The sequence below is a fragment of the Hypomesus transpacificus genome, chromosome 9 (assembly GCF_021917145.1).
Source record: "Hypomesus transpacificus isolate Combined female chromosome 9, fHypTra1, whole genome shotgun sequence".
Classification (NCBI taxonomy): domain Eukaryota; kingdom Metazoa; phylum Chordata; class Actinopteri; order Osmeriformes; family Osmeridae; genus Hypomesus; species Hypomesus transpacificus.
In genome coordinates, this window is record NC_061068.1 from 5,445,795 (window position 1) to 5,457,426 (window position 11,632).

General features: G+C 42.9%; 1 protein-coding gene across 1 annotated transcript; it reads left to right on the forward strand.

Moving 5' to 3' along the window:
* The first annotated feature begins 1,651 nt into the window (after positions 1 to 1,651).
* On the forward strand, positions 1,652 to 9,875 carry LOC124471433 (monocarboxylate transporter 2-like). The gene is made up of 5 exons (XM_047025916.1): positions 1,652 to 1,716; positions 2,460 to 2,677; positions 4,348 to 4,491; positions 6,090 to 6,941; positions 9,551 to 9,875. The coding sequence occupies exons 2-5, from the start codon at positions 2,464 to 2,466 to the stop codon at positions 9,868 to 9,870; spliced, it is 1,530 nt and encodes a 509-aa protein (XP_046881872.1). The 5' UTR covers positions 1,652 to 1,716; positions 2,460 to 2,463; the 3' UTR covers positions 9,871 to 9,875.
* Positions 9,876 to 11,632: the final 1,757 nt, after the last annotated feature.

An 11,632-nucleotide genomic window follows, 5' to 3' on the forward strand; every position in this document is an offset into this window, starting at 1 on the left:
TAGTTTATGTAGTCCAAGGAATTCTGTAGTGGGAATCTGATGTATGTTGTGCAGAGGTCCCCTGGGATGGCGTTGTGCCTATGGGTGGAAAAGGGTCATCTGAAACAATTGTTTGTACCAGTGAAAGGTAAAACAGTGTCCTTGAAGTCTTACTCATCATTGCACTGAATCACTCTTCACTTCAATGGTCTCTACCTGCAAATTATACAGAGCACCCTCCTGGAAATGCAGCTAATGAAGTGCATGTGACCCTGTGTGTGTTTGTGTTCACTCATGAATCGCATGAATCCATCTTCACATGCTATAACCTGGAGGACACAATGACTATTGGTGCTGTTTTTTTGACAATCTTGTATAGAATTAATAATAGCCATTGAGTGAAATTCCCTTTTAAACTGCAACATATTCAATGTCGTCACTAAGTTTCTCATATGCAGTTTCCTGTGTCATCTTTGCACTACATATTGCCCTCTATTTTATTTCATATTTGAAGAAAGGCGTTCCCTAAAATGAATCCGTCATGAACCATAAAGCAATCATTGGGAAATGTAGTTCTCTGTCATCAGACTTTGACTATGAAAGTAAAATGCGAACTCTTTTTTGTGGACATGATACACTTCAGCTGAGAAGATCATTTGGCTCTCATTTGACCTGGTCAGAACAGTGCCCTCCAATGCCCTGTCAGGGGGAAGGAGAAAAGGGGCTTTGCCCAAATGCCACTTGGGAACCAAGAATAGACAACTCTCAGGATTTCTATTGATAAACAGTACTGTATTTAAATGTTTTATGTGTAATATACTGTACTATAAGTTTGCTGTACTTGCACAGTTTTTTAAACTTATTTTTGTTTTATAACTTGAAAAATAGATGTGATTTTTTTGTTTTGTTTTCAATTACTGTTTTTCTATTTCTATTTACTTATTTTGTTATGGTAGTGTTATTCTGCCCTGTCAAGGACAAGTGATTATCTGCACATGAGCAATTTATTTTAATACTTGGTTTTTCTGTAGTTTTACTTTAGCAATTACCTCTCATTCAAATTGAAGTCAAGCATTACAGATAACTACATACAATGTTATATTATGTCACATACCAGTCATGTGAAATACACAAAGCTTACAGAGAATAATTCAGTCTGTGTGCAAGAGCTAATGGCCTTGGGTAATAGATTCGTTTGAATGGGCATCAGGCAGTTCTTCCTTTTTATTTTGTTGTTGTTGCTGGTTGCCTGTAATAGGGTTTGGGTGGTGGTTGAGCTCAACTGTGAAATTCACATTGCACATAATTTGAGAATAAAACTGAAAACTTAAAGTTGTGACCATTATTTATTAAACAGTTATATTCCATACACAAAGGCTATAGAATACGTACAGATGTTATATACCCGGACAAGCATGACAATGGGAAACAATGGTACTTGGGCATATTTATTGAGGATTGACATTATCTTGTAAAAAATATTTAGCTAACATGAAAACATGTATTGTTGGGTACAATTATTGTAAACAATGTTACGTACAACCCAATACGTTTAAGATATGATAATTGTGATTCAATATGCAAACAAGAAGCACGAGCGCTGAATAACGTAACACCAGGGGTAAACGAGGCAACACGTGACGTTTAAAAGTCAATAGAAAAGGCTAAAACACTACTATGTTCACAAAATCGAAAAAAACTTCCAAGGGGCAACTGGGTATAGAGGAGCTGCTTATGGTAAGTCACTAATAAAATGGCGTTCCTTAGAAATATGCTCAGGATTTCACGTGCGACACTACTCTGCGATTGTCCACGTGTAAAATGCTTTAAGAAAGAATTTTGCACTAAATTAGGTCATGTTTTTAACTGTTGGAAGTTACGAGCTACTTCTACTGGGACAACTACTGTTTGATTGAGGCTCCGATGGTTTTGTATAGTATTTGACGAAAACGTAAGGTACAGCTCACCTTTTTGTAATTTTTGTTAAATGTTTGTATTTTTCAGGTTATAGGCGACATACAGTAAGGGTAACGAGCAAAATACTGTTATCTGCAGCCTTGAAGAGCCAGTCAGCAACTGTTCTATCATTAAGACAAAACTTTTAACATTAAATACCAAGTTATAATTACAGTATAGTAAGGCATGTAGATCAATTATTTAATTTAGCAAACTACCCTACGTAAACTAATTAGACAACAACTTTAAGGGCTAAATTAGTTCCATGATGATGGTCACATGCTGTTTGAACTTTGAGGCTAGGTAATCCAATCAGTGAAGTTGCGGAGTCACACATCCAGTAGTTCTCGACATCATCACAACTAGGCTCTAAATAGGGAGCAGTATCGCTCCACACTTTCACTGCACAGAGCATGCAGTGAAACAGGAGTAAAGCATTCAGGAGCTTGGTATGATTTAAAGTGTTACAATTGTTGTTTATAGATCTGGCAGATTGTGACATGGCTGTGTCTTCTACGTTGCAGAACCATGTCCGTTCGACCACCATCTACCCAGAGGGCTTGTCCAGATGGAGGCTGGGGCTGGGTTGTGGTCTTCAGCTCCTTCATCACCATTGGCTTCTCCTTTGCTATGCCCAAAGCCATCACAGTGTTCTTCAAGGACATTCAGGACTACTACTCAGTCTCCTCCAGTGATATAGCCTGGATATCCTCCATCATGCTATCGTCTATGTATGCTGGTGGTGAGTAGACAACACCCACTAAAGCCGATCAATTATCGCCCAAAGTTTGTTTGTTGATAATGTGCGACAGCAGTTTAGTTTCTTTATTAGGGTGTGAAGAAGACACTACCTCATGTCTCATGCCGAAATGGTGGACTGGCATGACTTTTACACCAGTGATGTACATGGGTGTGGCAACATAACGGGGAAGCACTCATAGGCACCAGTCTGACTTGTTTCACTCCTTGTCATTTTTGCATGGTTATATGTTTTAATCCTGGCCCTCTCCATGCTTTCATATGACCTCCAGTGCTAAAAAGCATAGCCAGATCAAGCATACCGTGTCGTCACAGGCTCAAACAGTGGTCTGAAATGCCAAAAGTGGTGTTTTATGTCAGGAGTACATTAGTCTGATTCAATAAATTATATCTCGTATGAATTACAAAATGATATGGAGTCATTACGTTAAGAACATGCATAATATAAGATTAATGGAAATCAATCAGTGGGTGCAAGGTTACTGGACATAGCTTCCTGACTCACCTGCAGTCCCTAACACAAAGAGCCCAGCCCGTGAAATATCCCCCTACACAGAGTCAGAGGCAAGCGGCTTCATCATGTTGTCCTTGGCTTGGCTTTTGCAATGTCACCCAGTGGAGGGAGAGACAGAGAGAATATATCAGGGGGAGGGTTCACCACATTTGGACCACACACCAGGTCCCCATGGACGACATGTGACAGCCACTTCAGAAGACCTATGACTTAAGGATTCACTGTGATGGCTATAATGGGAGAGGAAATTGGGATGGGGTCTTGGATGCCACCCGACAGTGCCAGTGTCACGGGGAGGATGTGATGTATATGTGACCCTGCAAGTACAGCCTCCTCGCAAGGGGAGATGGCCTTCTACTGTGTTCAGGTTATGTCAGAGAATACCGTTGATTACTAAAGGCCCTTTGAGTGGTAGTCAGGAATGTTTGCTTTAGAATACTGGGACTTTCCGCTGTGGAACGGTGCGGTGCACATCTGCATTCAGATGATTAAGGAAACAGCATGCATTATGCATCAAGGTCATTGTCATGCTATCCACTAGACTAGTGAAATGATTTGTTTTTCCACTGTAAATGTGAAAAGCTTCCCACTTAGCTAAATATTCTGTTTAACTGTCCTGTCTTTATAATATGCATAAGTCCATATCTTTGTAAATCACCAAGAAGGATTCATAGGTTTTGCGTAAGACATGTAATCAATTTTGACTAATGGATTTTAGGCAAACAAATCCATGTTATCCTTTTTTCCCTTCATGTGTACTCAGAAATTAATCATCTTTTGTAAAGATGCTTTTGGGGAAAAAAAGGGAAAAAATGTCCGCCAACATTTGTAATCCTTTTATTGTTTACTAAGAATTTTCAATTATCACTAGCCTTGCAGAATTCCATTTCAGCGCAGCTTTGAAAGGCAACATCTTACCATTTCAATAACCATGGCATGACTGTTTGTGTGATGGATGTTTCCCAATTTTCCCATATAAATTGAGACAGAGTGATGTGCTATTCTAATGTTTGAGCTGTAGCAGGTGTGGGTTGTGTGTAACAGTGCAATGGAGCCATTCTAATCAGCCACACTCACAATGACCCTTTCTCTCTCCCCCCTCTCTCTTTCTCTCTCTTACGCATTTTCTTTTTCCACAGGACCTATTAGCAGCATGCTGGTCAACCGTTTTGGAAGCCGCCCAGTGGTTATGGTCGGCGGCTTGATGTGTAGTGTTGCCATGATAACTGCTTCTTTTGCCGACTCTATTACACATTTGTACATATGCATAGGAGTGATCGGAGGTAACCATCCACTTCTTATCCTTTCTTTTGATTTCCTGTTCTTTGTATTTATATTTATTCATTTAGCAGACACTTTTATCCAAAGCGACTTCCAAGAGAGAGCTTTATAAAGTGCATATATGTAATATATGCAATTTAACTGTTAGTAAGAACCTACAATACATTTGTTGGTTGATTAGGACACCACTAGTTAGTTCAGATAAAGGCACATGGAAATATAGTGTGTGACTAAGACCAGTAAACACCATATTATTCGTATAGGAACAAGATAAACGCTCACAAAACCTAAAGTCATATAGGATCAGATTTGAGTACCTACATACCAATTTTGTAAAATGTGAATTAACCAGTCTCCCGAGTCTCACTCAGAGCTTAGACTTGTTTACCCCACCACTGGCCCTTCCTTTCCCAGCCCAGGAGATGCTTCTCTGGGGTTACACATCCACATCCTCTGTGACATCCTCCCCTGGCTCACCTAGCATGCTATCTGGCTGGGCACAATACGTCTATCTGTGCCACTGGGCTCTGAGGGGATGAAAGGAGGACTGTAATTAAGACAGGGTAGTCTGTCCCAGTGAGGGTGGCCTTCTGTGGCCTCCGGTCCTGTCCCCTCGGCTACCACCCTGGTCCCCTCCCCGGAGTGCCCTCCACCCTACGAAGCTCATTACCTAGCCATGGACTAGTGGGGAGAATTAATATGGACAGGAGAGGACTGTTAGGCCAAGTGGGGCCATGAAGGGATCTCTGTCATCATCCCCCAGTGTCCTCTCTCTATAACATGCTGGGACAAGCCCTTCCCCTCACACTCACTGAACTGACCACTTACGTGGAAGAGTTTTTCAGTGCTGAGTTCAGATGCAACAGGACTTGTGTAGCATCTTGCCACAATTTGTTTGACTTATAACAAGAACTGCAATTCTTAAATCTGTGTTCTGAAGACCTTCAGCTATCACTTCTGTTTAGACATACAGTGTTTGAGAACTGTACCTACCTACCTAACCACCTAAATTACCAGACCTTTTTCTCAGTTAAATTCAAATTAAAAACTAATATTTTCGCCAATTGAGCAGATAGGTTTACTTTGCAAAGGTCCAATGTCTACACACAGGCCTTCTTGAAATAAAGTGAATACAATTTATAAATGTAGACTTTGATAGTATCTCAGTTGGCCTTGTTCAGTAGGGGATTGTGAACCGGAGACATTTAACAGACGTGAATGATCAAATATAGCAGTCAATCTAGCTTCCAGTAGCTCTTCATCTTCAAATGGAGACTAATTTAAAGAATAAGATGCTCATTTACAGGGTGAAATGCTATTAAATTGGATTTTTTGGAGAATGGAGGTTGTAGTGAATGAATTACCCTGAGTCTCTAATTTATTTCCACTTAAATGGAGGAATCATTTCTGAAATTATTCCAGCTTCCAGTAATGAGATTTTAGTTGGCAATGTGAAATGAGATGGAGCGTTAATGTGCACAAAGTAGAATTGGTCTTAATTTAATCCTGCAAGTACCTCCAGACGTTTAAGCTCAGAATGCTGCCTCAGAGAATGGAAAGTGTGAAACGTGACTTCTCTCCTCTACTCCATTACCCACAGGTTTTGGACTGTCCTTTAACCTCCAACCCTCACTGACCATCATTGGGAAGTACTTTGTGGTCAAAAGACCTATAGCCAATGGGGTGGCCATGACCGGAAGTCCAGTATTCCTCAGCATCCTGGCCCCCTTCAATCGGTTCCTGTTTGACCACTTTGGTTGGAGGGGGAGTTTCCTCATTCTTGGGGCTCTGATGTTGAACTGCTGTGTAGCTGGGGCCCTCATGAGGCCCCTGGGTGACCCGCGACCAAGGTGCCTTACCACACAGCCCGATGGCATCCCAGCCGGAGCAGCCCAGTACCAGAAGCAGACAGAGGCTGTTGTGATGGGACAGAGCACCACACAGCTGAAGGGAGGCTTCGTGAGGAGTGTTAACAAAGCCCTAGACCTTTCCCTCTTTAAACACAAGGGCTTCCTCATCTACATTGTGCCCAATGTATTTTTGTTCCTGGGGCTCTACGCCCCTGTGGTGTTCCTGGCACAGGCTGCTAGGAGCAAGTATGCAGATGAATACTCCTCCGCCTTCCTCCTCACCATCATGGGATTTGTGGACATGTTTGTTCGCCCAGGGACCGGGTTCATAGCCAACACTAAGTTTGTCAGGCCAAGGATCCACTATTTCTTCAGCTTTGCTATCGTCTTGAATGGTCTGTGTCACCTGCTCTACCCCCTGGCTCGTGGGTACTGGGGCCTGGTGGTCTACACTGTGTTCTTTGCCGTAGCGTTTGGCATGCTGTTTGCTCTTGTTTTTGAGTGCCTGATGGAGATGGTAGGACCCCGGCGCTTCTCCAGTGCGGTGGGACTGGTTACCATCATAGAGAGCTGCCCAATGCTGCTGGGGCCACCGTTAGGAGGTAAGACCTACCACACAAACACACACACACACACACACATACATACACACAAATAACTATCTTCCACTTCCATCCATCCTCAGTGTGCTGATCAGACCACAATGCCAATCCTGGGTTTCTAAAAAGTAGAGGGAAAAGTTCTACTGTGGAGGAACTAAGACTTTCTTAAAAGACACTGTAAATGGAATTAGTGCAGGGTGAGGCAGTGTGGGCAGTGTCCCCTCCCCTCTCAGGTCCTTGGTCACGGGTCCCGCACTGTGGAGCTGGAGCAGAACAGCTTCCCAGGGTGTCATTATTGTAAGACATTCCAGTAGAATTGGATTATCATCGGTGAGCAGGGCGGCCTGGAGCGCATGGCCAGCCCACAGAAAGGCAGTAATTGGTCACGGTTATTTACTGGTGTAAATAAGCCGGGCGCGCTTGGGTTTTCAGGGCACGCCCGCTAGAGGATTCATCCTCCACGCAAATTATGGAACGTTTTTTGGAGCTAAGAAGCCGTAAGGGTAATGAAGGTCTCTACGCGCCTCTCGTTCTCTTTATCTATTTCCCCTCGGCCTACTGCTGCTGACTGCAGCACAGGCGCTGCGTACAACACTGCAGCTTCCTGAGCACAGCAGTCCCCAATATGAGAAAAGTTAATTTCTCTACACAGCTGTTATCTGCCTTTTGGTTACTTCAACGCTTGAACACAACAATTTGTTTCTTATTTTCATGGCAGGATTGTTACTGTCACACAACTTCTTCATTGTCCTTGCAGCAATTTTCTTTTTCCATATTGCTCTTAGAATTGACTTTGTAGCCAGCCTCTGTGTCTCCCAGCACCTAATCGTTCTGCCAGAGTGTCTTGTTATAATCAAGGGAACACCAAACACTATCTCCTTTCATTCGGGCTCAAGTATCACCCCAAAGTGTAAGTACAATGGCAGACACAAGTGGAGACAGCAGGAGGGGCTCCCCTGTATGGGAATCAATTGGCAGGTAGAAATATTCCTCTTTCTCCTGCCTGACTTTTAATGAGGTGGCCCACTGGTTGTTTTTCGTGTGACCCTGTTCTGAGGCATTCGTTTTAATGGGGGTAAATAAGTACCTCCCCACACGTTGAGCGTACTTCTGGAGGGGGCAGAATCTCTACATTTCCCCTTACAAGTCTCCTCGTTACTGCACAGCACTCTGCGCCACTGCCCCAAACCTCCAGGTCAGCCCAATTAGGAGGAAGTGAGTTAATTGCCATAATTAGCCTTTTGCTTTCTGTGTTTAATGAATCTCAGTTCAGACTTCGCTCATTATAGGCTTTTACCTGGGCCATAATTAAACCATGAATATGCTAAAAAAGGAGGTGACTCTACCAGATGGACTTAATTATCGTTCAGCCAATCAAGGGCTGTCTTAATGAGGGTGATGGTCATTTGCACACGCCCACAGGACGAAGCACCATCAATCAGATGGTGCCAGCATGGTGCTGTCTTATACTGACCCATGGGCAAAGTGAACCCTCCCAGCGCACAGGCACATACACACACACACACACACAAAGGATAACACATGCCCTTATAATTATATTGGACCAACAAAAAAATAAACAGTTCATTGAGATTTAAGATTTTAATTGGCTTTCCTAACCTGAAAACAATCCCCGATGTAACTGAACCTTGGCTTCTGATGACCTTGTGTTCAGAGCAAATGGAAAAAACTCCATAAATTGTTAAAGGAAAGTTTGCAATCAACAACAGAGTGACTTAAATCACAGACACTAATCCACACAAAGGTGTTTGATATAATCTAGTGTACAAATCCCTTCATGTTCTGTTGTGAAAGTAAATGTATAGACAAAACACTCCAAATTGAGTTCTGTTTCTCATTCATTTGAAAGGGCATCGGATTCATGATACACATGCAAACAAATGACATGAACCCCAAAAACATGTTGGCAGAAAGAATGTGTATAGGAGCTAGCAGGGACCATAGATCAATCCCTGTCTTTGTGTGTGTGTGGGGGGGGGGCAGTCATGGGTGGGTGGGAAGGCCTGAAATTCTCAAATCTGATATAAACCGTATTTGTCACTTTTCTTCAGAAGCGAGCTAGATATATATCTCTCTGAGAATAGGCCACTCTCCTGATTCGTTCTAGTTGCAGTACGCCAAATTGCCTTCCCAGGGTTCCCTGGCGAGCGAGTCAGGGCATAATGGCTCCCAGTCATTTCCTACACGACTCCTACAGGATTGGCCTTTCTGGCTGGGCCGCAGTTTAAGAGGGGCACCAGAGCATCAGCCATCATACATGTCACACACCTCTGCAGTGAAAATGCGTACATACAGCACCATTACTTTTGACAGTATGTTTGTTAAAAAGTGTCGGCACTGCAGCATTGGTGGACTGTTTGTTGTACAGCAGCCATTTGCATCTATAGTATATTTTCTACTTCTTGTTGTTCTTTCATCTCCATTGCTGGGAGACACTTTACCTCTACACAGATGCGATTTGTTAAACCTCATGGAAATGTCAACAGATACCCTTCCAGAAAATGTCACCGTCCCTTAATCAGTGTGCTGGTTGTCCAGTGTTGCCTGTAACATGACTCTCTGTTTGTCTCCATCTTCTCTCTGCTCAGGAGCCCTAGTGGACATCACAGGTGACTACCAGTACCTGTACCTGACCTGTGGGGCCATCAATCTGACTGCAGGTGTTTTGTACTTCATCTTGAACATCTACTACTACAGGGTCCTGGAGAGGGAGCAGGGCCAGGGGCAGGTCCGAGATGAACAGTCCCAGGAGAAGGGCCTCATGCTGGGGGTGCAGCAGAGAGGTCAGCCCTTAGCATCTGAATCAGGACAAGTAGTAGTGGAACAGATTCAGGCCTTTGAGGAGACCAAAGAGGAGGAAATCAAAATAAAACAAAAAGCAGATGAGTCTAAGTACATTAACATTTAGTCATTTAGCAGACACTCTTATCCAGAGCGACTTACAGTAAGTACAGGGAGATTACCCCCGAGGCAAGTAGGGTGAAGTGCCTTGCCCAAGGACACAACGTAATCTGACACGGCCGGGAATCGATTCGGCAACCTTCTGATTACCAACCCGATTCCCTAACCGCTCAATAAGTAGATTATTTTATGCTTTTGTAAGGTACTGTCTACAGTCACCTCACCTACCTCACATGAATATATTTTTGATGTATATGCCTTTTAGGTGGTTGTCATTGTCATGTCATTAAATCTCAGGGAACTTCTTTCATGCATTCAGTTGTAGTCTTGGCAGACATTGTATATTGTACTGTTTTTTCCAATATTTGGTTTCATACTGAGGACCAGTGAGTCTTTTTCGAAGTGTTAAGTTAAGTCATAACTGAACGTATAGACACAGATGCATTGTAGTGGTGGGTCTCTCAAGTTAAACACTTCCTTTTTACGCAGTGTTAATATTTTTGGCATGCATTTTTTTATGAACAAACAACATCCTAAATGGATTCATATTGAAGAACATGTAAAGTCTTTAATAATACAGTTTACCCCAACAGCTCAGTTTTCTCTTTTAACTTTGGATATTTGGATGCATGATTTTGTCTAAAGTAGATGAGAAAGGTTAGGACAACTTGAATACTTTTTCAGATTTGTGCGCGTGCAATTTAGCTCCAGCAAAGACCAAGCAGTGTCTCTCTGCATCATATCCAACAGAGCGGGGAACGTAAATAGGACTCAACAAGAGAAATGGCGTCAGGTGTAGATCTGTACCATGCAGCTCTCACTTTGTGGCCGTGTCCAATTTTTCACACCAATAAGAAAACGGTGGAACAAGTTTGAAAATGTCAGCAGCTAAGGGTGTGACTACCTAATGAAGCAAGACCCGGATGTTCCAGCCCAGCACCCCCTCACACTTTTAGGAAATAAATTACACACATGCACACACATACACACACACACACACGGCGCAACCAGAACACCCCGTGTAAGGTCTTAGGACGAGCCAAGGTGGGGTAAACCCGTGAGACCAGGGGATGGTTGCAGCGTCGCCACATCTGTTTATCATTCTTATGTATTTCATATCTCCAGCTTGCTGACCTCATGTCCCCTGCCCCCTGGGTTTTCCCACAATGCCCAGTGGCCATTGTCCTTCATGGTGTCATAGAGACATTCTAGTGTTTAGGTCTGCTGAGATGGCTGTGTGACACTTCTCTCCCAACGTCAGGTCCAATATCCACCTTGCTCCTTTACACTGTTGTGATGAATCTGTTATACATAGGCTGGTATTTAATTTAATATGTTGGTGTAATCTTCACTCGCGATATTAGATTTCATTATTTTATTATTCTACACAACATTCAAATTAACACTGTCTGACTTCTGAATGATATGTCAGTTCGGCTTAAGATCCAACATGCTATGGCGAAATCGAGTCTTACTCTTTGCTAAGAATGTTATCGCCACATCCAGTACTGCTCTACTCCAGGAAAACTGCAGATCTATAATCCTAACAGTGGCCACAATGTAAGAGAATGGATCTTTATCCTTAACACGGACCTGCTGACCTCTGGAACCTGGTATATCATAACTATTTAAAAACAAAGGTTAATCGGATGAATTTTGAGTTGTCTTACTTCAACACTAGGGATATCTTAGGATAGCCCACAGTGGTCCCTGTAGGCTCACAGCTCAAAGAGCACCGTCTATCAGCCCCAGATACTCAATAGGAGGCA

What these genes read in the sequence shown, in the direction of transcription:
- LOC124471433 (XM_047025916.1), top strand. Translation starts at nt 2,464, where the DNA reads ATGTCCGTTCGACCACCATCTACCCAGAGGGCTTGTCCAGATGGAGGC. An exon ending in ATCGTCTATGTATGCTGGTG is followed by an intron (nt 2,678 to 4,347) that starts GTGAGTAGACAA and finishes CTTTTTCCACAG; the next exon opens with GACCTATTAGCAGCATGCTG. An exon ending in GCTGGGGCCACCGTTAGGAG is followed by an intron (nt 6,942 to 9,550) that starts GTAAGACCTACC and finishes CTCTCTGCTCAG; the next exon opens with GAGCCCTAGTGGACATCACA.